The sequence below is a fragment of the Convolutriloba macropyga genome, chromosome 4 (genome assembly GCF_964194025.1).
Source record: "Convolutriloba macropyga chromosome 4, txConMacr16.3, whole genome shotgun sequence".
Classification (NCBI taxonomy): domain Eukaryota; kingdom Metazoa; phylum Xenacoelomorpha; order Acoela; family Convolutidae; genus Convolutriloba; species Convolutriloba macropyga.
This window is the reverse complement of record NC_134471.1, coordinates 55,743,399-55,770,963: the sequence shown is the minus strand read 5'-3', so window position 1 is coordinate 55,770,963 and position 27,565 is coordinate 55,743,399. Positions and strand designations below refer to the sequence as shown.

The following is a 27,565-nucleotide window of genomic DNA, read 5'->3' as shown; positions in this document are numbered from 1 at the left end:
CTTTGGAGGTTAGAGAATAGGTCGAATCCTATTCTCTAATCTTCAAAGAAGCTAAAGAGGACCATGCAGCAGCTAAAGGCATGTTTCCGGCGGCTCTTGCAGGACGTTTATCTTGCAAGAGTCTTGTAAGATGGTCGGTTATCTTAAAAGACTCTTGCATTTCAGAGGGTTATCTTGCAAGATCTTGCAAAAATCTTGCAAGATCGTGCGAGATTATCATCCTCAATATACTAGGGCAATCTATGTTTGAGAACAAATGTAGAAATTTAATAATTTTTTGGAACTGACTCTAAATTGGAGCAGGTTTCATTGCTAAATGCAGACGTTAAAAAGCAATCCTCTCTACTTTTATTTGCGAGAGACTTTTCTAAAAACATTAATTAAATGAAATATTTGCAGAAAGAAGTTTTTTTGAAGCAGTATTTAACAACAGCAATATTTAAGAAAATCAACCGTTTACATAATTTTTTATTGTCACGCATCCTCAAAGCCACATTGATTTAACTGACAGCTCAATAACTGACAGCCCATGTTTACACTTTTCGCTGCCGTGATCGGCGGGTTGAAATGATTTCTCGTTCATCGTCATCATCATCTACGGTCTAAAAATAGCAAATTTTGTGTAATTTCAAAGAGATTTTGTTTTGAACGCTGTTTCGGATAAAAGTCAACGGAAACGTATCCCAAGGATATAAAACCCCGGTTGATTGACAATGATCTGAGCATTTGAACGCGGGACAATACATGTCATAGAGTCCTGTAGGATTTGGAATGAAACTCTCACAACGGAACATATTATCACGGCCGATGTTCAAATTTAGCATGGTGGTTTATTTGCGTCGGGGTTCATTTCCGAGGTTCACTTCCTTTAACCAATACGCAGCAAAATGGGCCTGTGGTTACACCAGATCTTAAAAACCATGCTTTTGTTCACACTAGTTACCCAGTGAATCGAAACTTGGTACATCTTGATAAGAACATACTAAATCTTGGTAAATCTTGCCAAGATCTTGCCATGGTACTTACCAAGAAATCATCAAGATATGTACGAACTTGCAGTTTTTTGCATGGCTGTCAAGAAACAAGATCTTGGCAAGCTTTCCAGGAAAGATTAACCATGACATGGCAAGATATATCAAGTATTAAAAATTCAATAGCACCCAAAAACAAGATGTAGCAGGAAATCATAAGATTAAGCAAGAATTATCAAGAATTATCAAGAATTATCAAGAATGTCGGAAAATACTGCTCCCGTTAGTTTATTAACCAACAAATGACCCGCTTTTTTCCAGTATAATAAAATTTTTAAGTGGATGCTAGCTCGGTATGTACATAGTACACACCTTATACAGGACCGCCACCGTGAAGGCCCCCACTAAGGTCCCAAAAATTTAAAAATTTGTAACAAGACATAAGACAAAAAAAACAAGCGTTGAAAAAACACGACAGCAAAAAAACAGCACTCGGCAAATTGAATACATACAAAGCAACTACAGTATTTAAGCATCTAACATCAAATACGAAAAACAAAAAAGTCAGCTTAAAAAACCAAAAATTTTCATAACTCCATTTCAAGTTTTGCACGAGTTGACAAGATCTTGCATGACATGGCAAGGTTATCAAGTTTCGTTTCACTGGGTAGCACCATAAATAAGTTTACCTTGTTTTGTCTTTTAACAACGTCAACATTCTCCTTATTATTCCCAACATTGATCAGGGATTTGTTATCCTGTGTATACCCCTTGACAGCGAACCCACATGGCTGACAGTAGACATTGATTTCTGCTCCAGGAGTGGGCTGGTCGGCTATGAAGTTGGTTCCGAGTAGAGACATGTTGCACTGTTTGCAATAGAAACACTCGCAGTGCCAGTAGAAGTCTTCGAACATCAGGTACCTGTTGCCACTGTCGCCTTAAAGGGACGTAAAAATGTTTTAAAAAATCAATTCCTCTAACGAATTATAGCAACGATCAGTATTCTTTACGTTGAGCTGCATTATACATGTATAAATTAATTGCTTTGCAAGCACCTCAGTACTTTTCATACATTGTTTGTAAATCTTACAGAATTTGAATATTTAGGATGCAGGTGTAACCATTTCACAATTCCTCAAGTCTCCTTAGAATATTTCAATGTCTCACTGAAAGAAATCATTACTGGGAGGGCTAGTTACTTCACAAGCCCACTGCTTGTAACTAAAATAAAATGTTATACTGCGCCCTTTGCTCAGCCTAGGGTGTATTTTTTGAAGTGTGATAGTACTTCATTGAATTACCCAAAAAAAACTAGAATATGATCAAATGGCTCTCTAATTTGAGTGATATTCTATAGTTCTCCAGGGTGGTATTACCCATTAAATCATATGGTGACTATAAGATTGGGAACTCTACCAGGTTCTCAATTCAACTAGTTAATTACTTGCTCAACAAAAATAGTTAAAATAAGACAGCATAATGGCGTGAAGAGCTCGTCCGTCTTCGCTGAACAACACAACCAGACTAAAGGTAACCCACTTGAAAAAATCTAAGCCATTGCCCATCATTTAGTTAGGGTTAGTGTAGACCTTGAAGAATCTACTTGGTTCACCAGTCAACACTACATGGGATAACCTAGCTTGCCAAGTCTTTACTAGTAAGCGACCCCTCGCACAGCGAGACCTCGTCTATTCGTCTGCTGTGTGGGCGCGTCAGTTTTTACTCCGAGGAAGCAGTCGTCTTGGTGATGTCCAGAGTTGTCTGTGGTGTCCTCCAATTTATTTTCTTAACTTAACCTACTTATCGATTACTTGGTTGTTATAGTCAATAGTGGCCCAACTAAGCTATATCTATTTTAAGGAAAATCTACTTAGTGAATTGTGCTGAAAAGAAAGAAGTAAAATGAAGTTACAATGTTGCCCAGAAACGAATTTTTCCATACAACTAGTTAGAGAGCCCTATAAAAAGCAAACAACCAATGTCTTTTCTTGCTAAATACAAGTTTTAATCCTAATGAAGTCGCGAAGAAGTTGGCATCAATTAAAATTGGTCTTGTAAAGTCGCCATTATGCCCGTCAAACTTTTGCCATTACTCAAGTGGAATCCAAGTTTTTCTTGGACCGCCTGTGACAGCTTGTGATGCCACTTGAGATTTTATCTTTTTAAATTGTGTTCTGAGATACCGAAAATTTGAAGCTTGGTGAGAATTGACAATTTTTGCTGCCCAAATAGTCAAATAATGGTGGTGAAAGATAGGTTAAAATCTCTTCTCGTAAGTTGAAAATTTGTCGCCGTACTGTTTCTGCGAAGCAAAACTGTTATGTTTTGGCAATGTTTGTCACAAATTAGAAAAGAAACTGCACTTTTAGGGACAAAATTTGATTAGATTTTTTTTGTTATAAGATTACTCTATCATCTGAGAAAACAGATTGCGTTTTTAATTTTGGAATAATTTTGAAAAAAATAACGGATCACTTGGGAATATTTTTAAAAAAACGTTTAAAGTTTGGTCCCACTGGTGTCGATTTGTTTTGAACTATTGGTGAAAAATTGTCTCACAGGGAACCTGGTGGGGGGGGGGGGGGACGAAAATGTTGGAAACTTTGAAAATTTCTGCTGCTTGACCAGGGAGAGTAGTCATCCGAGCTTCAGATTTCAAATCAATCAGAAATAATTTGTAGACAAATAATTAGAGCATGGTCAAAATAATGATCTTGGTCAGCTTTATTTCGTGGCCCTTACAAAAATTAACTGTCCTCTGAGCATGGTTTACAGATTTCAAAATTGTAGCAAACAGAAAAGCTCATTCTCTTATGTATCATCGGATCAATTCGATTTTACTGAAAGGAAGCAAATAGATTCTTTGGAACAAATGAAGCATGACGTGATGTTTTCTGAGAACATTGAGGTCAAATCGTAAATGAACTTGAATTTAATTTTAGGTAGTAAATAATTGGAAGGCAATTTTGCGGAGATCATAAATTTCTGCAGTTCTATAAATTCAAGCAACAAGCAAATCAACCGTGAGAGCAGAGATAAATAAAATATATGCACAATTTATGAGCTAAAAAGTGCAGATGATGGCCACAGTTACTTGCCTTCTCGCAACACCGGCATGGCATCAAAAACTTGAACATCTGAAAAGAAATTTATTCAATCCTAACTCTACGACTTAACAAAGGCTAGAAATGATTAGTGGATTTTTTCTGTTTACACAGTGGATTAGTGGACTTACACGTGTTATAGCATATTGTTTGCATTTCATATAATTACATATACAATTATGCACAAACGGCATTTACAATTCAATTATGTCGCGTTACAGCAATTAACACATTTACAGTAATTCAAATTTGGAAGTAACGTAAGCAGACAAATAATAATGCGTGTTCTTACTATTTTTGCGCTTATCTTTCATAGGATTGACTTTATGACACTTATTTTTTTGACAACCGGTAGCAAAAATCATCCAATCTTCTACCGGTGCCTGCAATTTATTGTGCATATAAACAGAAAGATCTCTAAGCTTGAAAAAACACAAATTAGGGGGGTGTAAATAGACTGGTTATATAGGACTGGGGCGGGGGTCAAAAACAGAATAGATCCTGATTAGTTTTGAAAAAAACTTTTGAAATCCTAGAGTTTTGAAATCTTACACTACCGCAACATTTCTTTGCTGTGGACAGTCATTACATTTTAGATTTGTCACTTCTTCTATGTTTACAAACTTGCGAATCATTTTCAAATTAAAACTTGAAATCGTAAAATTCTAGGAGCGCCGAGAATAGAAAAACGTTTAAATTTAAGAATGATTTCCATTGATTTTTGTAATTATTTCTAATATTTGTTTCTCCGCAAAAAATCCGATGAAGCCTAGTTGATTTGAAAAAAAAGCATCTTTCAATTACATAACGTTTGAATCAACAAAATGCCAGTATTTGAGGTAAAAATATTTTTGGCAAAAATATTGTGGTAAAAAATTTTTGGTTGAATGCATAGATAAACGAGCAAAATATCAGTATCAGTATACTTGAATTTGAGTTCCTTCTTAGATTGAATTTCTTCTTAGATAAAAAATAATCCACTACGGTCAGACGAATGATCTCGAACAACAAGCTTTGGTTTTAGAAAAATCAGAAAAAAGGGGAGGACATTTTTAGAGAAGACAAGGATAAAAACGGGAGGGTGCAAAATTCGGGAAATGAATTCGCGAGGGTTAATGAAAGAGGAGAGTAGAAATAGGGCGAAATTGATCCAACAGTGCCCCTTAAAACACGAATACCTTCCTCATTAAGCGTTACTCAGCAGCATTGGTGAAATGTACACTAAGAGCAAACAAAAGAACAAAAAAATTTTAATCATAATTGTGGTTAGAATTTTATAAAAAGATGTCCAGATTTGCATCAAAAAGAACAAAAATTTTGCAAGAACTGCTTCAAACTTCATTCGAGAACAATTAAAATTTTTGTGCGGAAAGTAAGACAATTTTTTGGTTTCCGCAACCCAATAGTTATTCAACCTGGAGTAAAGATATCAACTGACATTAGATCTCAGTTCCCATGGCAAAAGGAAGCGTAATTTGACAAAACAAAAATTAGAAAAAAAAATTAATAAAAATTTTTAGCCAGACGAATTGAACTTTTACTTTTTTAAAAAATTTAGTGGAGTTTTTTGTGAGATTCCTTCTATTTGTGAAAGGTAAATATAATCCCGAAAAGGGTACTTCTGTTATATTTTAAAACCAACTACGTCTAAAAATTTCAAAATGAGAATAAATAAAGCTTAGAAATAACACAATAGTTTTGTGCAAGGCATTATAAGAATCGTCAGCCTGTACAATATTTGCAAGCAGCTTTCAACATTTTGCAACTTTTAATTACACTATTCAGAACAGTTTTGAAATCTTACACTAACGCAAAATTTCTTTGCTGTGGACAGTCCTTACATTTTAGATTTGTCACTTTTTCTATGTTTACAAACTTGCGAATCATTTTCAAATTAAAACTTGAAATTGTAAAATTAGGCGCGCCGAGATTAGAAAAACGTTTAAATTTAAGAAAATGTTTTCTGGTTTCCACTGATTTTTGTAATCGTTTTTAATATTTGTTTCTGAGCACAAAATCCAATGAAGACTAGTTCATTTGATCAAAAAGCATCTTTCAATTACCCATGTTTGACTCAACAAAATGGCAATATTTGAGGTAAAAAATATTGTGATAAAAACATTGTGGTTAAAAAATTTTTTTGTTGCACGGATAGATGATAAACGCGTAAAACCTCAGTATGAGTATACTTGTGTATGAGTTCCTTCATAGATTGAATTTCTTCTTAGATAAAAAATAACCCACTACGGTCAGACGAATGACTTCGAACAACAGGCTTTGGTTTTAGAAAAATCAGAAAAAAAGGGAGGGCATTTTTAGAGAAGACAAGGATAAAAACGGGAGGGGGCAAAATTCGGGGAGTGAATTTGCGAGGGTTAACAGAAGAGGAGCGTAGAAATGGGGCGAGAATGATCCAGAAGCGCCCTTTAAAACACGAATATCTTCCTCATCAAGCGTTACTCAGCAGCATTGGTGAAACGTACACTTGGAGGAAACTCAAAAGAGCAAAAGATTTTTTATTATGTTCCTGGCTAGAATTTTTAAAACAATTGCAAATTGCATTTGCATTGAAAACACCGCAGATTTTAGAATAACTGTTTCAAACTTCGTTTGTGCAAAATATAAGACAAATTTTTGATTTGCAAAAGGTAGATAAAATCCCGAAGAAGGTATTCTTGCTAAATTTATCAACCAATTCCGTCTGAAAATTTCAAAATGAGGATAACTAAAGCTTAGAAATTACACGATAGTTTTGTGCAAGGCATTAAAAAATTCGTCAGCCTGTACAATTTTTGCAAGCAGCTTTCAACATTTTGCAACTTTTAATTACACTTTTTAGACCAGTTTTGAAATCGTACACTACCGCAACATTTTTTTGCTGTGGACAGTCATTACACTTTAGATTTGTCGCTTCTATGTTTACAAACTTGTGAACCAAGTTCAAGATAAAACAATGAAATTATAAAATTTGGAGCGCTGAGAATAGAGAAATGTTTAATTTAATAAAAAAAAACAGAATCTGGCAATCTTTCAAGTAAAACTTTTGAACGAATTCTGCAGTTAAAAAATAGTTTGATCCTGAAAAATGAATTAAGATGGTCATCAACAATAAAACAATGAACATCAACGTTTAGTATGCTTTTCCCTAATTAAAAGAACAAACGCAGCCAAGGCAACAAAAATTAAAAGCGTTTGTTTTAAAAACGAATAAATCATAAAATTACTATTAGCAAGAATCCCCTTAAACTTTGACACAAAATTTTACCTTGGTTTATTTTATACATTGTTTCCGTATCTCATACTGATAAAATTTTATCAATAAAATTGATGTAGCCATACATGCCTCGAGTAAAAGGAGATGCTGAATGATGTGAATATCAACCTACTTTTGACCCGTTCCCGTTTCACAAAGCCTTTGCTGAAATCAAAAAGTGAGAAAATGGCACCGGCTCAGAAAACGATGGTTGACATACGTTTTTAAAGATGTTGGTCTGTTTGCTAAGGAACAGCCGATCTTTTGCAACCTAGAACAGTGCAATTTATCGCCAATAGCACTATTTCATGTTTTTAGTTCACGCAAATAGTACTTTTATTTCATTTTTACCAAAAAAAAACTATGAAAAATTTACGACAAAATTTTGAATGAAATGTCAAGATTTATGCAAATTCCAATTAAGTAAGTTTTAAATATTTTTATTACAAAAAATGCATAAAATGGATTTGAATTAAATTTGGCCAGTAATCTTTGCGAGGCATGACATCAGAGACTAAAGTGGTCTCACCTTATGTTTAAAAAACAAGTTTGATACAAACAGTCACTTTTGTTTATTTTATGCCAACGAAAAAAAAAGGCCAAACAAGTTGATGTAATTTTATATGCCTCGAGTAACCAGAGATGCAAAATGATGCGAACAGCAGCTAATTGTTTTAGCTTAGGTTCAAGTTCGTATTCTCATTTTTGACCCTGCCAAAAAGTGATACAAAATAATACTTTTTGTCAATTTTATGCAGTGTTTCTTTTTATCTCATACTGATAAAAACTGATGTTTTCTTACATGCCGTGAGAAACAGATGTTGAATGATTTGAACAACAGCCTAAATTTGTTGGTTTAGTCAAGTTCTTGTTGCCATTAATGACCTTCTCCTGTTTCACAAAACTTCTTCTGCAATCAAAATGTCAGAAGAGGGCTCGAGTAAGCTTGCTGAAGTTGTTTATTTGTTTGTTAAACAAAAGGAGATTTTTTGCTACCTAGAACATTGAATTTATTGTAAAATTCTAATCCAAATATTTTCATGACAACTATTTCCCGTCAACCATTCTTTTCTTCTGTTCTTGAAAACTATAAATGCCATGCACTGATCAGCGAGCTGACAGCAAAACCTAAAAACTTTTTTATCTGGTAGTTTATGAGCGGGGCAATCAATGTGTTTAAAAAGCACGGATTGGGTGTTGGTTACTGGGCATAAAATATGCTGTTTGTAAAGCATTATAATAACAATAATAACGATTATAATAATAATAATAATAATAATAATAATAATAATAATAATAATAATAATAATAATAAAAATGATAATAATCAAAAATAATAACAATAATAATAATAATAATAATAATAATAATAATAATAATAATAATAATAATATTAATAATAATAATAATAGCAATAGCAATAATAATAATATTAATAAAAATAATAATAATATTATTAATAAAAATAATAATAATAATAATGATTATAATAATATTGATAATAATAATCATAATAATAATAATAATAATAATAATAAAAATAATAATATTGATAATAATAATAATAATAATAAAAATAATAATAATAATAATAATAATAATAATAATAATAATAATAATAACAATAAAAATAATAATGATAATAATAAGAATAATAATGAAAATAATTGAGATACCGGTTTCATTCGGATCACTCATAACTTCATTTCATGCAACCAAGTTTACAAGTATTAGTATCTTTATGTATAAACTCTTATGCTATATAATTAAATGCATCTGTAAATATGTTATCTCCAATAGGAGAGTTGAGATTTGTTCATTTTCACGCCTGTCAGTTAGCAGGTATTTTATGTTAGATCTCGCTTCCACACGTGAATCGTGGCCAAGATTAAATTCTTGAACTTAATTTTTTACTCTCGATCTTATAACGCGGGATCACTTGGCGCATTCAGCAATAAAAACCATTCAGCGACAAAACCACCATCAGAATGGAGCACATGGTTTGGCACAACAAAGATGGCAATCAAGGCAAGGGACAACCTACAGGTTGACAAACTCCCAAAGCTCAAACCCTCAAGAAAAGAACTACCCTACCCAACACTCCCAACCTACGAAGAACCATTCGATGGGGAAACAGAGGAAGAAGAAAGAGAAAAAGACCAGAGAAACGAACGTAGAAAAGTGGACTGGGAAAACTAGTGTAAACAAGTAGATCAAAAAAGCCCCATGATCGACAGAATCATCTGGGACGAGGCAGACCTAAAGGTCAAAAGCCTCATATACCTCTCCCTAAGATCGGAAGGTAGTAGAACATATCATCAAAGAAACCCGCACACAAAAATAGAGCGGTGTACCACCAACGAGCTAGTACATGATCTAACATTGACATTCACCCGTCCAAGAAACACAACGTTCGGTGGCTTCCAATGTTTCAAGGCAATGCAACAAACCAACGAATCTTTCGAAACGTTCTACAGCCGCCTTCGGGAACTAGGTGCCCACTGCAAATTTGAAAAGCTCGAAGATTTAATAAAAGATGTATTCATATCTAACAAGAAAAGTTCAAACATCCCAATGGAACTTCTATCAGAGACGCGAACCCCCCCCCCCAAACAGGAATTAAACTACGCGGTTGACAGAGAAAGAGGTTTAGCAAACCAACAGGAGATATTGAGGACAAATAACACAAACTGGAACACAGTTTCATATGTTCGCCAAAACAAACAAAGAACTTATACTCAAAACACACAACAAAAACCAACCCAGGTTGGGAATGCGGAGGCACATTCTCCATAGATCACCTACAAACATGCCCTGCAAAAACAACTGCATGCAAGAAAGCGGGACACTATACATCATTGTGTACAGCAAAGATGCCAGAACGCCAGCCACCACGTATGCCACAAAATAGCCCACCACAAAATTACAAACCACAACAAAAAGAAGAGTAAGGAACATCAATCAAGAGAAAACAGAGAGCGACCACACATACGAAAGTGTAGACGCCGAAGCTGCACTCTATATTAAAGAGCTACACCAAGATTGGGCTAACATAAACATCATTCAGAAAAACAGAAAAACGACTTCATCAATAAAGAATCCAATTGAGAATTCTGGGTGCAAACAACAACCCAGGCACATAAAATACATAGCTCGCAGGCACTGGCTCTCCACGCTCATTCATAAACCAAGAGGTGGCAGAACAACTCCACAAGGAGATACAAAACACTAAAATAGAAAAATTCACGGAGAACACAATCTACAAATGTTTCAACAACAACAACATCGACATCAAAAGTGTACTAATTATCGACATAAAATCCGGGTCATGGACAGCAAAAAATTGCAAGGTTCTGATTGTAAGCAACAAAACGAACAACATCATGGCGGAGATTTGCTGGCAAAACTGGGAATTACCCTCAACGCCACAAAAAACGCCGGTAAGAACGTCAACATAATATCCCAACTCCAAACGAAGATAAATATCATAAAATGGGTCTTCCGAAAATACCCACAATTATGCACACGGTTAGGCCGCTCCAAAAACCAAATAGCAAAATTGATCTTTAAAACGGAATATTCCCCAGCCCAACATAAAGGACGACGAGTTCCGTTACATCTTCAAGTGGAGAACGAAACCAATAGACGATAAACAAATCATAAAATTAGAAAAGTGTTCGAACGAACTATTTATAAGCCTAGTAGTAATAATTGTGAAGAAAGAAAAAATGGCCAAAATAGCACTAGATTCCTAAAAACTAAATGATGCCATCCACAAAAACAAATACCAAATGCAAAGCATTGACCACCTAATGGACTCGGTAGCAGTGTACACATCTGAAAGAAAGTCCAGTCATGGATAACACTTCTTTTTGAATATTGATTTAAAATACGCGTACAGCCAAATCTCACTAGACGACAATATTAGGAAACATTGTAACTTCAATATACTAGGTGGAAAAGCTACGGGCACATATAGATTTATAAACGGATTCTACGGATTGACAGATATGCCAGTAACTTTTCAAAGAACTATCGACAAAACATTACAAGATATAATTTCAAAATTCGCTTATTTGGACGACATCTTAATAATAACAAAAGGAACATTAGAAGATCACGAAAATAAATAGATAAAATACTACATAGATTAAACGAAGAAAACTTAGCAATCAGCCTACAACAAGGCGAATTTGCTAAAGAAGAAATTGCATGGCTCGGTTTCACAATTACTCCAAATGGAGTAACCCCAACCAATCAAAAATGCGATGCAATTATAAACAGAGAAAACCCAAAAACAATTAAACAACTACGTTCCTTTATGGGGTGCATCCACCATCTGATAACATTTATTCCAATTTTTGCTGAAATTTCAGAACCAGTACGATCACTACTCTCAAAAGCAAACACCAAATCCCAAAATAGATTAGATTGGAAAGAAGATCTACATACTATAGCATTCAATCAGATCATAGAACAAATAAAAAAGATAACAGAAAACAATCATTTCGACACAACGAAACAAACTAGAGTAAGTTGCCACGCAAGCAAAAAAGTCTAGGATTCTGTTTAGAACAAAAATGCGGCAACACATGGGAAACAATAGCGTTCGCCAGGCGCTTCCTAAACAATCTAGAATCACGGTATAGTACTAACAAATTAGAGTTGCTAGCCGTAGTCTGGTCACTCGAACATTTTAAATATTATTTATACGGGTCCGAGTTCATTCTCCAAACGGATTATCAGGCTCTGTTAACAGCACTGAAAGAAGACAGAGGAAATAAAACGTATCAAAGTAGACTAACACGGTGGTCAGACCGACTACTACCGTTTCATTTTATAAACGGATTCTACGGATTGACAGATATGCCAGTAACTTTCCAAAAAACAATCGACAAAACATTACATGATATAAATTCAAAATTCGCTTATTTGGACGACATCTTAATAATAACAAAAAGAACATTAGAAGATCACGAAAAAAAAAATAGACAGAATACTACATAGATTGAACGAAGAAAACTTAGCAATCAGCCTACAAAAATGCAAATTTGCTAAAGAAGAAATTACATGGCTCGGTTTAACAATTACACCAAATGGAGTAACCCCAACCAATCAAAAATGGGATGCATTTATAGACCTAGAAAACCCAAAAACACTTAAACAACTACGTTCCCTTATGGGGTGCATCCACCATCTGATAAAATTTATTCCAAATTTTTCCGAAATTTCAGAACCAGTACCACCACTACTCTCAAAAGCAAACACCAAATCCCAAAATAGATTAGATTGGAAAGAAGATCAACATACTATAGCAATCAATCAGATCAAAGAACAAATAAAAAAGATAACAGAAAACAAACCTTTCGACACAACGAAACAAACTAGAGTACGTTGCGACGCAAGCAAAAAAGGTCTAGGAGCCTGTTTAGAACAAAAATGCGGCAACACATGGGAAACAATAGCATTCGCCAGCCGCTTCCTAAACAATCTAGAATCACGGTGTAGTACTAACGAAATAGAGTTACTAGCCGTAGTCTGGTCACTCGAACATTTTAAATATTATTTATACGGGTCTGAGTTCATTCTCCAAACGGATTATCAGGCTCTGTTAACAGCACTGAAAGAAGACAGAGGAAATAAAACGTATCAAAGTAGACTAACACGGTGGGCAGATCGACTACTACCGTTTCATTTTATAAACGGGTTCTACGGATTGACAGATATGCCAGTAATTTTTCAAAGAACAATCGACAAAACATTACTTGATATAAATTCAAAATTCGTCTATGCGGACGACATCTTAATAATAGCAAAAGGAACGTTAGAAGATCACAAAAAAATAGATAGAACACTACATAGATTAAACGAAGAAAACTTAGCAATCAGCCTACAAAAATGCAAATTTGCTAGAGAAGAAATTACATGGCTCGGTTTAACAATTACTCCAAATGGAGTAACCCCAACCAATCAAAAATGCGAAGCAATTATAAACCTAGAAAACCCGAAAAAACTTAAACAACTACGTTCCTTTATGGGGTGCATCCACTATCTGATAAAATTTATTCCAAATTTAGCCGAATTTTCAGAATTATTACGACCATTACTCTCAAAAGCAAACACCAAATCCCAAAATAGATTAGATTGGAAAGATCAACATACTATAGCAATCAATCAGATCAAAGAACAAATAAAAAAGATAACAGAAAACAAACCTTTCGACACAACGAAACAAACTAGAGTACGTTGCGACGCAAGCAAAAAGTCTAGGAGCCTGTTTAGAACAAAAACGCGGAAACACATGGGAAACAATAGCATTCGCCAGCCGCTTCCTAAATAATCTAGAATCACGGTATAGTACTATTGAATTAGAGTTACTAGCCGTAGTCTGGTCACTCGAACAATTTAAATATTATTTGTACGGGTCCGAGTTCATTCTCCAAACGTATTATCAAGCGATGTTAACAGCACTGAAAGAAGACAGAGGGAATAAAACGTATCAAAGTAGACTAACACGGTGGGCAGATCGACTACTACCGTTTCATTTTATAAACGGATTCTACGGATTGACAGATATGCCACTAACTTTTCAAAAAACAATCGACAAAACAATACATGATATAAATTCAAAATTCGCTTATTTGGACAACATCTTAATAATAACAAAAAGAACATTAGAAGATCACGAAAAAAATAGACAGAATACTACATAGATTAAACGAAGAAAACTTAGCAATCAGCCTACAAAAATGCAAATTTGCTAAAGAAGAAATTACATGGCTCGGTTTCACAATTACACCAAATGGAGTAACCCCAACCAATCAAAAATGGGATGCATTTATAGACCTAGAAAACCCAAAAACACTTAAACAACTACGTTCCCTTATGGGGTGCATCCACCATCTGATAAAATTTATTCCAAATTTTGCCGAAATTTCAGAACCAGTACGACCACTACTCTCAAAAGCAAACACCAAATCCCAAAATAGATTAGATTGGAAAGAAGATCAACATACTATAGCATTCAATCAGATCAAAGAACAAATAAAAAAGATAACAGAAAACAAACATTTCGACACAACGAAACAAACTAGAGTACGTTTCGACGCAAGCAAAAAAGGTCTAGGAGCCCGTTTAGAACAAAAATGCGGCAACACATGGGAAACAATAGCATTCGCCAGCCGCTTCCTAAACAATCTAGAATCACGGTGTAGTACTAACGAATTAGAGTTACTAGCCGTAGTCTGGTCACTCGAACATTTTAAATATTATTTATACGGGTCTGAGTTCATTCTCCAAACGGATTATCAGGCTCTGTTAACAGCACTGAAAGAAGACAGAGGAAATAAAACGTATCAAAGTAGACTAACACGGTGGGCAGATCGACTACTACCGTTTCATTTTATAAACGGGTTCTACGGATTGACAGATATGCCAGTAATTTTTCAAAGAACAATCGACAAAACATTACATGATATAAATTCAAAATTCGTCTATGTGGACGACATCTTAATAATAGCAAAAGGAACGTTAGAAGATCACAAAAAAATAGATAGAATACTACATAGATTAAACGAAGAAAACTTAGCAATCAGCCTACAAAAATGCAAATTTGCTAGAGAAGAAATTACATGGCTCGGTTTAACAATTACTCCAAATGGAGTAACCCCAACCAATCAAAAATGCGAAGCAATTATAAACCTAGAAAACCCAAAAAAACTTAAAGAACTACGTTCCCTTATGGGGTGCATCTACCATCTGATAAAATTTATTCCAATTTTTGCTGAAATTTCAGAACCAGTACGATCACTACTCTCAAAAGCAAACACCAAATCCCAAAATAGATTTGATTGGAAAGAAGATCAACATACTATAGCATTCAATCAGATCAAAGAACAAATAAAAAAGATAACAGAAAGCAAACATTTCGACACAACGAAACAAACTAGAGTACGTTGCGACGAAAGCAAAAAAGGTCTAGGAGCCTGTTTAGAACAAAAATGCGGCAACACATGGGAAACAATAGCATTCGCCAGCCGCTTCCTAAACAATCTAGAATCACGGTGTAGTACTAAAGAATTAGAGTTACTAGCCGTAGTCTGGTCACTCGAACATTTTAAATATTATTTATACGGGTCTGAGTTCATTCTCCAAACGGATTATCAGGCTCTGTTAACAGCACTGAAAGAAGACAGAGGAAATAAAACGTATCAAAGTAGACTAACACGGTGAGCAGATCGACTACTACCGTTTCATTTTATAAACGGGTTCTACGGATTGACAGATATGCCAGTAATTTTTCAAAGAACAATCGACAAAACATTACATGATATAAATTCAAAATTCGTCTATGTGGACGACATCTTAATAATAGCAAAAGGAACGTTAGAAGATCACAAAAAAATAGATAGAATACTACATAGATTAAACGAAGAAAACTTAGCAATCAGCCTACAAAAATGCAAATTTGCTAGAGAAGAAATTACATGGCTCGGTTTAACAATTACTCCAAATGGAGTAACCCCAACCAATCAAAAATGCGAAGCACTTATCCACCATCTGATAAAATTTATTCCAAGTTTAGCCGAAATTTCAGAATTATTACGACCATTACTCTCAAAAGCAAACACCAAATCCCAAAATAGATTAGATTGGAAAGATCAACATACTATAGCATTAAATCAGATCAAAGAACAAATAAAAAAGATAACAAAAAACAAACATTTCGACACAACGAAACAAACTAGAGTACGTTGCGACGCAAGCAAAAAAAGTCTAGGAGCCTGTTTAGAACAAAAATGCGGCAACACATGGGAAACAATTGCATTCGCCAGCCGCTTCCTAAACAATCTAGAATCACGGTATAGTACTATTGAATTAGAGTTACTAGCCGTAGTCTGGTCACTCGAACACTTTAAATTTTATTTGTACGGGTCCGAGTTCATTCTCCAAACGTATTATCAAGCAATGTTAACAGCACTGAAAGAAGACAGAGGGAATAAAACGTATCAAAGTAGACTAACACGGTGGGCAGACCGACTACTACCGTTTCAATTTACAGTAGAACATGTCCCAGGCAAAAACAAACATGGTCTTTGCCGGTTACTTAAGCAGAAACCCATCTGGAGAAGCAAATCACCCCTCCGACGAAGACGAAAACTTCGTAATAATTGCCATAGACGAAAAAAACTCATATTTCTACGCATTGCGTTATCTCCAAATGGAGTAAAACAAACAACCAATCGGAGTGCAGACACAAATTAAGTCACTAATGACGTAATTAATCCAAAACAAACTAGCAACACAGCATTAAAAGTTTTTTGCCTCAACTCGATTCAAAACAAGTCATTCTCCGCTTCACATTATGTTCATCCACTAAATTCAAATAATACAACACAGATAGACAGTAGAAATTTAGTAGCCATTACAACAAGACGAAACCCACTTCGGAACACATTTAAAGTACCAATTCTCAAGAGGAATCGAGCCCCCAATAAGCAAAAAATTCCCCAAATGGACAAAACAGAAACCCCCAAATCATTCAAATCCTCAAACACTCAAAGAGAGTACACTTCAAATAAGGGAAAGTGCCTAGACCCATTGATCAATCCAAACATATTGAACTATTTACTGCCTTTAGCGATTTATCAACCCCAATATATCGCGAAAACCTTACAAAAGTATTCAACGAAGAACTCACAGCTGAAGCATCCCAAAAGGAGCTAAAAATTATCACAGATTACGTAAATTCAGTAAACTGGGAGGACCTGAAAAAAGTCAATCCCTTCTATTTCAGGATTAGAAGAGATTTATCAGTCACCCCAACAAATTGCCTCCTTTATGACAATCGCATAGTTATACCATCCCGTTTAAAACAATTAGTGTTGGACACAATCCACCACAAACACCCCGGACAGGCGGGAATGCTCGCCCTTGCCAAACTGATATGGTGGCCACATATCCATTCGGAAATTGTCTCCTTAGCTAAAGCCTGCAAACAATGCATAGAAAAAGGTAAAAACCTTAAAGCGGTAATCCCTAAAACACAACTAGGAAAACTACCTAGTCTTACCGAGCCAAGAAATCCAAATGGATTTCGCGTGCCCCATGCCATATATAAATAGTACACAAAACAACTATATACTTGTAACGGTAGATCGCCTATCGCGATACCCCCATGCAGAAACATATCATAACTGTGATACAGATACTGCTATTGACTACATAGAACGGTATTGCAAAATACACGGTATTCCACGCTCAATACGCTGCGACCAAGCACAATCGGTTAAGGCAAAAAATTTTGAAGTATTTTGCAAAAATAGAAACATTAAATTAATACTAGCTCCAGCTGGAGACCATAGGGGTACATGATTGCTAGAGAGACTAATACAAACACTAAAACGACGTTTGGCAGTATTAGACATCAACCCCATGTGGAGCTCCGAAACTCTGAGCTCTAGAATAGCAAGTGTAGTTGAGAACACACGCCTCATCCCTAACAAAACAACAAAAGTTACCCCATAGGAGGCTTATTTTGTCAGAAAGCCAAATACAAAATTAACCAGTATGTTAACTAAACCATCCATAAGAAGTGTATCGTATAAAAAACATTAAAGTAAATGTTTAGACAAACAACTACTTCGGCACGATGCTCTGACACAAGAAGAAATGTGGAGAAGAGATGGAAGTTCCGAAGACGAATTAGATATACAATGACAAAAGAGATTCTCCTCGAAGCAATCCACCCACACTAATCGACTCCGACTACTCTGAAAATCGCCCGCTAGTCACTAAATCACCAAGTAGGATAAAGCTTTCTGAATTCAACTTCTCCATTGGAGATAAGACAACTAAAATAATATACAATAAACGCAACGTAGCCCGTAAGTCCATTGCTAGAAAAACTAAAGAACCAAGAAACACACTAGCCCCTCAATGGAATATAATACCTGATGGCATATAACAAACTACACACCACATACCATAACAATTGATAATCCGCTAAGAAAAAACACAGTAATAAGAAAAAACGACATAGCTATCGCTACCAAAACTAAGCCATTACCAGAAACAAAGCCACGATTGATCCATATGTTAGCATGAAAAACGATAGGCGAATATAGCAGGAATCAGGTAAAAATTAAAAAATTCTGTTTAGAAGAAACCAAAAAGGCAAAACAAAGCAGCGCGTCAGTATCAACGGGAAGTCAACCAACTACAAGAACAATCCAAGAACCCCCGGACAACACCAAAAAGCGCAGCCAAAAGACCTATATCAGAAATCGAAACAACTATCAAACCGAAAAAGAAGACGAACAAGAAACAGTGAAGACAAGATGGCCGGAATAAAAGATATTAAGAAAGGCAACAAAGAACTAAAAGGAACAACCAAGAGCAAAAGATAAACATCCTAAGGGAGGTAAAAGCCTCAGAGCAAACAAAGCACCGCAATCCAAAGCTTTACAAAAAGCAAAACAATCCGCCCTAAGACAGTCACTAAGCGCCTCCACACGGAGACTACAATCAGCGACATCGGCCCCGGAGACAAACAGGTCCTTCCTCATCTTCAATACCCCCACACCACAACCACCATCAATCCAGATATTTAACGTCGACGCTGAACCCACAATCAATGATTCCCACGAAATCATAACGAGCAATCACCCAACTGACTTCATGGAAACTAGCTCTATTATCCCATTAACCCAAAGACCCCAACTCATTGCAACGTCATCATTCGACAACAAGAACGATAACAACGCGAACGAAGTATTAGAATTTAACAAGTCTACAAAGAAAGTGGATAAAATCGTCAAAAAGATCAACACACTGAACGCAGAAAAGGCTACCAACAAAACATCAGAACAACAACAGACAACTAACATTACGGAACCACAAGTTATATTTTTGGATTCGTCGAACTCTCCTAATGGAGAAAGCATCATTGAACTCAACCAAACGCAGCAAGGTCTCCAAATAGTAAATACGCCAAATCATCCTCAATCCAAAAAGCGACAACAAACGAGCGCGAACGGAGCAAGCTCCAACGGGAGACAATCTTCAGATCCAAATGGAACCATCCATCCCCAAGAAAACAATTCCTTCAAACCAAGAAGAGCACAAACAGGAGGAACACCCAAAAACAACACAACCCTAAATGGAGACGCTAAAGAGTCCAGCCAGCTCGCTGATATACAAAACTCCACCCTCATCACCACAACCTGATACAATTTGAGATCTAGACGAAGATGACATTAGGGCACTAAAAAAATCCAATAACATCGGATTTCTTTAGAAGAGGGGAATTGAGATACCGGTTCCATCTGGATCACTCAAAACTTCATGCCGTGCAACCAAGTTTACACGTATTAGTATCTTTATGTATAAACTCTTATGCTATATAATTAAATACATCTGTAAATATGTTATCTCCAATAGGAGAGTTGAGAGTTGTTCATTTTCACGCCTGTCAGTCAGCAGGTAGTTTATGTTTGATCTCACTTTCATACTTGTGTTAAGCGCAGACGAAATAAAGTTGTATCAGACAATGGTCGAATCGTGGCCAAGAATAAATTCTTGAACTTAATTCTTTTAGAAGTCGAAAGTTCATCTTAGACAACTGGAGCGTACATGCACATCAAACCCTAGGGATTTAGACTTCCAGTCACCAGTTATAATAGATAGATCTTATCTGCCTGAAGATACTAGTGTATCCGGCCTTGAGCGGTCGCCATTCGGAAACGATACTCTCGATTTTATAAAGCGGGATCACAATAATAATATTAATAATAATAATAATAGTAATAATAATAATAATATTAATAAAAATAATAATAATAACAATAATAATAATAATAATAATAATAACAATAATAATACTAATAATAATAATAATAATAATAATAATAATAATAATAATAATAATAATAATAATAATAATAATAATAATAATAATAATAATAATAATAGTATTAATAATAATAATAATAATAATAATAATAAAAATAGTATTAATAATAATAATAGTAATAATAATATTAATAATAATAATAATAATAATAATAATAATAATAATAATAATAATAATAATAAAAATGATAATAATAATAATAATAATAATAATAATAATAATAATAATATTAATAATAACAATAATAATAATAATAATAATAATAATAATAATAATAATAATAATAATAATAATAATAATAATAATAATAATAATAATAATAATAATAATAATAATAATAATAATAATAATAATAGTTATAATAATAAATTCATCTGAGTATGTTATAATCCATACATCACGTACGTCAATTAGTCTAGAAGCCTGTCTTCAGACGCCGTATATTTAGCTGATCAATAGTCATTCTGCTCGTCTTAGCAAATGCTTTCTTATTTTTGGAGCAATTTTTCAGACAGCGTTTTGACGGGCGCACTCTCCTTTTTATCTAGATATCTGGCCTCCTCATGTTTGAAAAAATTTTTACCTCGCTACATTTTGCAGAGAGAAATGAAAGTTCCGCTAAGTAAAGCGAATTTTCTTTTTTTCTTAATTTCAGACTAGATAATTTTTTCAATGGCCAATTCTCTAAAATAAAAAATGAGCATTAGTATTACCTTACTTGTAGCCATGACTTTGGATTTTTCCTGGGATCTTTTATAGTATTTGCTCCCAGCAAACCTATTGATTTTACTATGTTATGCCACGTGATCAATAATTCTTCATTAATTCTTTTTGCAACAGTCACTTTTTTAAATCACGTTTCCGATCTCTTCCGAGGAAAGTGAAACGCTGTCTTTGATTGTGCTCATTGATCAATCCACATTTATTCTGCAGGTAGTTTCAAGCAGTAATCTCAAAAAATGTATCTGTTCACCAGAAACGATTTCTTGTCTCCTTTTGCCCGTCGTTTTTTGTGACCAGGGCAAAGAAAGATAGAAAAATGAGATATATACAATTGTATGTGATTCATATACGCAATGAAGAACATGTCATCTTCTGATTCCAAAAGTTCATTGGCTAGACCCATTACAGCAAAGTTCACCTCAGATAACTGTTGAAACCTTTACAAATACCACTCTTTTATGTTTGCACTATACGCAAATAGTTACCTTTATTCTATTCTTTTCCAAGAAAATTAGGAAAATTTACGTCGAAATGTGGGATGAAATGTCAAAATTTATGCTAATTCGTCTTAACTAAGTTATAAAGTTTATTATCACATGACGAAAGTTGAGCATAAAAAGGGATTGAATAGGATTTAACAGGTAATCTTTGAGAGACGTGACTTCAGGGACTAAAGTAGTCTCAACATATGGGCGTTTATCAGATGAAAGGGACAAAAAACTTAGGATGCCGAAAATTGAAGAACTAAAAACATGTAAAAAAACAGAGCGACTTTGTGGCTGAAATCATGCTTTGAAAACCTAATTGCACTGAAAAAATGAATAGATTGAGGGCACTAATTGGTTTAAAGAAAATAAAAATCGAAGAAGCACTTTCGTTTAGAAAAATAATAAAGAGAGTGCTTTTCTGTATTTAGATCTCGACTTTACGAAAAGACTGCTATGAATCAAAACTGGCATGAATAAACCGCCGATCTTGACCCAAATTGTTGAAAAACAATTTTGCCCAACTTTATATAGGGTGATAGGTCCGGTCATTCTGTCAAGGTCAGTTAACTAGCGAAAAGTTGGTGAAAATTTTATGATGTGCATTATCAGATCGTGCCTCCTTTTCAATCACTAGAGGTGAGCGGTTGGACCCGAAACTCAATATCTCAGTTTCTCTTCTCGTTACAAGCGTCTATCAGTACTCAAATGAACAGTGATCATACTTTCGATCGCTTCATTATGCATAAAATGGCCAGCGTTTGATTTCGAGCACAGAAATTCCGTCTTATTCTCGATAACCCTAAAATGGAAAGTAGAAACGTTCAAATTTAGAAGAATGACTTGCATGGCTGTAATTAAAATTCACACCCTTATGTGTTATCCCAGCCATTATCAAGGCATATTTCTGCATTTATTCGAAAGTTTGAAGCTCAAAAAAATTGTACACCTGGGCATAGACAGAGAAATATGGTACCTTTGATTGGGAGTGAACACTCGTAGCACTTGTGTGCGTATTTCTTGCCAAAACACTCTGAACAGATCGGTTCATCATTTTGTAGGGTAAACCTTTGCCCCGCTAAGATGTCGTCACACTCGGAACACGTGAAACACTCGCGGTGGTATGGCTCCATGCGATAAGTCACGCCATTTGATTTGATTGGCTAAAGAAAAAAGATAATTTTATTTCGGGAAAAGTGTGCAGATGGAGGAGAGGCTTTTAAAAGCTGACAACATTTAGATTATGCTTTTCAAAAAGGACTCAAAACGCAAAATGAAACAATAGTCAGTCACAACTTCTGATAAAAGTTGGTTAAAATGTACGGACAAATAAACTGAATGGTAAAAAAGATATCGACGATTACATGAAAGCAGTAAAGTGTATACTCAGGACAGAAAAGGCATACTTGAAATGCAAACATTTTATTCCGAAAAAGCTATTTAGGTCTCCTGAGAAAAAAAAATTCGGAAAAACCAGCAACAACAACAAAACCAGTATGCATACAACTTATTCCAGTATGGAATAAAGATACTATCCATCAACTTTGACTGATATTCGACGATAATGACCCATTAATGGATTACGTTAAAGATGTCTTGAGAGCATCACAAGACAACATCAACAAAACTTCACGAAATGAAATTCCATATGTTTTACAATACTCATACAGACGACGAGCACCGAGTAATGCCTGATCACTAAATTTTATGTCTCCAATTTGATAATGATAACTGAAACCTATAATGGGGTTTATATGGAGGGAATTGAACTTGAAAAAGTTGAGGATGCTTTCTTATTTTTTGTGAACATAAGATCGTCGCAATTTCATATTGAACAGCTCAAACATTTTATAGAAGTTTTCTCAGCCATACCCTTGGTTACTGCACTCTATAAGACATGGTTAACAGATAAAGAACCCACCTTGCGTTACAAAACAGTTGATTTTTTTCTAAAATAGTAACAAATAGAAGGATTGGCCAAAGGGGTGGAGGATTTACGCTGTCCTTTACCGCTCGCCAACATTTGTTGTCTCAAATTCTTTAGAGCATGTTGAAAACTAATCAACTGCTATCAACCTTCGCGAAAGAAAACCATTGCCTGTGGATATCTCATTATTTTTTTGGGTTCACATAACAACCGATAATTCAATTTGCAAAGTTCTTTCATTTTGAATCTCCAGAACCAAGATAAATTTCGATGCAACAAGTTAGAACTGACATTTGAGACGACTATGCTCTATTGCTCAGATATAAAAACAAATACAGACACCTTATAAGATTGAAGGAAACTGAAAAAGTGTTTAACAACTTGTTCGTTCATTCAGGAAAAAATGTGAAAACCAAACAAATTAGACGGACAGATAAAATTAAAAACACAAAGGATTCTTGATTCTAATGATAGACTTCCGCCTTCAAGAACCCTGCACTTTAAACAAGAAATTAAGCGGATGACCAATCAAGTAAAACAAGCAAAACGAAAAACAATTGTGCCAAGAACTAATTCTACGAATGGGAAACCACAAAAAATATTGGGAAAAACGTAACCTTGCAAGCCGAGCTAAAAAATCGCACGTTTAAATTTTTACGGAAGTCTTGATAAGAAGAAAGACAAAGAACCAAAAGCCTTTTCCTGGCATTCAGTGAAAATTGTAACGACAGCAAATCTGTCGGGTTGAAATTGACTCCCTATATTTTAAATGAAAATTTTCCTAGCAAAGGCAAAAATTTAGCATAGTGGTTCAACAAAACTAACATTACTCCTGGGAGGGAAACTTTTAAAAGGTTTGTCATGTAACCTGTTAGTGCAAAAGAAGTTTCAGTAACCATTAGAGCACTGAAAGATTAACAGTCATCTGGTAATGATAGCGTTAGTAAAAAAACTTGTAAAATTATGTATGTTAGTAATTTGACGTCTATTAAGAGATTTGTCTAACAGATGTATTTACAGAAATATTATTCTTCAAAATGTAAGTTGGCAAAAATAAAAACTGGTTCAAAAATGGGCCTGAATTACTACAAACACCTCCATCTCTTAAGCCCGCTATCAATGGTATTTGACTTTTAGAATGATGCAATGTTTAAACGGATTTCAAAAGAGTCCATTTCATAGAAGGATGCGTTTTATCAAATAATTCAAGAAAATTAATGTAAGTCAGATTGAATTTCAGTATGGCAAATTGTGCACAAACTTTAAAATCTCTTACAAACTTTTGAAGGCAGTTGGTAGACCTAAGTTAAACAAGGTCGGCATGTTTCATTGAATAGAAAAACGCATATGAAATCATCAGTAAATAAAATAATAAATTAATAACTCAAAAAACCGTTTTTTGGGTACAGTTTTTAAACTTATCGCGAACAATTTCCTCAAAAATTTCTACCAAAAAAATATAATGTAATAATTTTATCTCATAGAAAAGAAGTAGATCTACGGCGTTCCACAAAGGTCAGTTACAGGTCCCACTATTTTTGTTTTTTTAAGTTAACGAACTAACTCATTAAAAAATTTGTTGGTTAAATAAGATCAATTTGTTTGCAGTTGATACTACCGATTACTCGGCTGCAATGCAGAACACTCGTAGCACTTGTGTGTGTATTTCTTGCCAAAACACTCTGAAGAGATGGATTCATCATTAAGCAGGTTAAACTTATGCCCCGCTAAAAATTCGTCACACTCGGAACACGTGAAACATTCTCAGTGAAATGGCTTGGCTCCATGCGATAAGTCATTCCGTTTAGTTTGATTAGATGAAGGAAATGCAATAAATGTATTTCGGGAAGTATATGCAGAAGGAGTAGAAAATTATAAAAGCTGACAAAAGTTTATTAGATTACACTTGTCAAAAATGAATCAAAACGCAAGAAAAACATGATATCGATCATTACCTGAAAACAACAAATTGTATACTCAGGACAGAAAAACAAATTGGAAACAAAGCCATTTTGTTCCCGAATAGCTAATTATGTGTCCTGGGAATTAAAAAATTTCAGAAAGACCACCAACAACAACCGCACCGAAACGCATGCAACTAATTCCAGTATGGGATAATGATATTATCCAACAACTTGGCTTGGTATCCTACGATAATGACAAATATTGGATTACGTTAAAGACGTCTTGCAAAAATCACAAGACAACATCAACAAAACTTCACGAAATGAATTTCCACATGAATTACAATACTCATACAGACAACGAGATACAAGTAATCCCTGATCACTAATTTTTGTGTTTGCAATTTGATAATGATAATTAAAACGTATAAAGGAGTTTATATGGAGGAAATTGAAATTGAAAAACTAGAGGATGCAGTCTTGTTTTTTGTGATCATAAGATCATTGCGATTTACTTCCGCCTCCAAGAACCTTGCAATTTAAACAAAAAGTAAAGTGGATGTCCAATCAAGTAAAACAAACAAAACGAAAAACAATCGTGCCAAGAACTAATTCTACGAAAGCGAAACCACAAAAGATATTGGGAAAAACGTAACCTTGCAAGCCGAGCTAAAAAATCGCACGTTTGAATTTTTACGGAAGTCTTGATAAGAAGAAAGACAAAGAACTAAAAGCCTTTTCCTGGCGTTCGGTGAAAAATGTAACAACATCAAATCTGTCGGGTTGAACTTGATTCCCTATATTTTGAATGAAAATTTTGCTAGCAAAGGCAAAAACTTAGCATCGTGGTTCAACAAAACTAACTCTAAACCTTACTCGTGGGAGGGAAATTATTAATGGCTGGTTGTGTAACCTGTTAGTGCAAAAGAAGTTTCAGCAACCATCAGCCCACTGAAAGATTAACAATCATCTGGTCATGATGGCAATCAAAAAAATCTTGTAAATTTATGTACCATAGTAATTTCACATCTATTAACAGATTTTTCTAACGAATGTATTTACAGCCTTATTTTCTTTCAAAATGTAGTTTGGCCAATTTAAAGCCGTTTATCCAAACTGATTTAAAGACCGGCCCGACTTGCTTCAGACCCCTACATCTCATAAGCGCGCTATCGATGGTATTTAATCATTAAGATGATGCATTGTTTAAACGAATTTTAGAACATTTCAATTAATAGAATGATATTTTATCAAATAATTCAAAAGAATCAATCTAAATCAGATTGAATTTGCTTATTACAATTCGTGCATAATCATTCAAATCTCTATGAAAAACTTTTTAAGGCGCCCAATAGACCAAAACTAAACAGGGTTAGCCCATTTCATTGATTAGAAAACTCATATGAAATCATGTGTAATAAAATAATGATTAAAAAATTCGAAAAGAAAACGTTTTTCTGGGTGAAATTTTGAAATTGCTTGAAAAACTTCCTCGAAAATGACCACCACTATTTTCAATGCAATAATTCTATCTCATAGAACTGAAGTTGAGCTACGGCGTTCCACAAAGGTCAGCTCCGCGGTCAACTATATTTATTTTTTTACATTAACAAACTAACTCGTTAAAAATTTGTATCTAAAATAAGATCAGTCTGTTTGCAGATGATACTACCAATTACTCGGCTTTAATGCGGAACATTAGTGATATCAAAAACTAATTTACACAAACAGAAGAATGGTTTCAAGAGTATAAACAAACAATTAATGACAAAAATGTTTCTTTACCGAATTTCGGAACACGTGAATACTTAAACAAAGAGGGTCTAGGTATGATTGTACCAATTATACACAAAGCTGCGGATTTAGGCATCATCGTATACCTCAAATTAGTTTAAAAATCTCGTTTCAAAGAAATAACCCAACGGATGAGCAAAATTGCGGGTATTCTGTACAGAGCAATATACTACACTAGAAAAAATCAATTTCAAATATGATAATACCAAATTTGTTATAAATTATGGTCCTATTGTTTAGAACAATCACAATCTTCAAAGCAATTTTCATATTGCAGAGAAGATTATTCCGAGCAATTTTTTAAATAGGTAAATTGCTTTCGTTCAGTCAATAATGGGCAAATTCAAATTTCTCAGCATATTTAAAATCAGTGTATCGGAATTTCTTCGACGAATTGTGCGCTGCTTGCAGATCAATGTGTTCATAACTTGCTTGACACAGAAGAATTTTTTGCCTGACGGAAAACTCGGAGTACAACAAAAAGAATT

At 34.6% G+C, this 27,565-nt stretch overlaps 1 protein-coding gene across 1 annotated transcript in view; it reads right to left on the bottom strand.

The window, feature by feature from the left end:
- Positions 1–336: 336 nt before the first annotated feature.
- The window catches only part of LOC142338531 (four and a half LIM domains protein 2-like), a 66,693-nt gene continuing 39,464 nt past the window's right edge, over positions 337–27,565 (bottom strand). The window contains exons 7-9 of the mRNA XM_075388316.1: positions 22,429–22,615; positions 1,661–1,911; positions 337–602 (exon numbers count right to left, since the gene is read on the bottom strand). Coding sequence (XP_075244431.1) covers positions 534–602; positions 1,661–1,911; positions 22,429–22,615 — 507 coding nt within the window. The 3' untranslated portion in view covers positions 337–533. The remainder of the gene's footprint in view (positions 603–1,660; positions 1,912–22,428; positions 22,616–27,565) is intronic.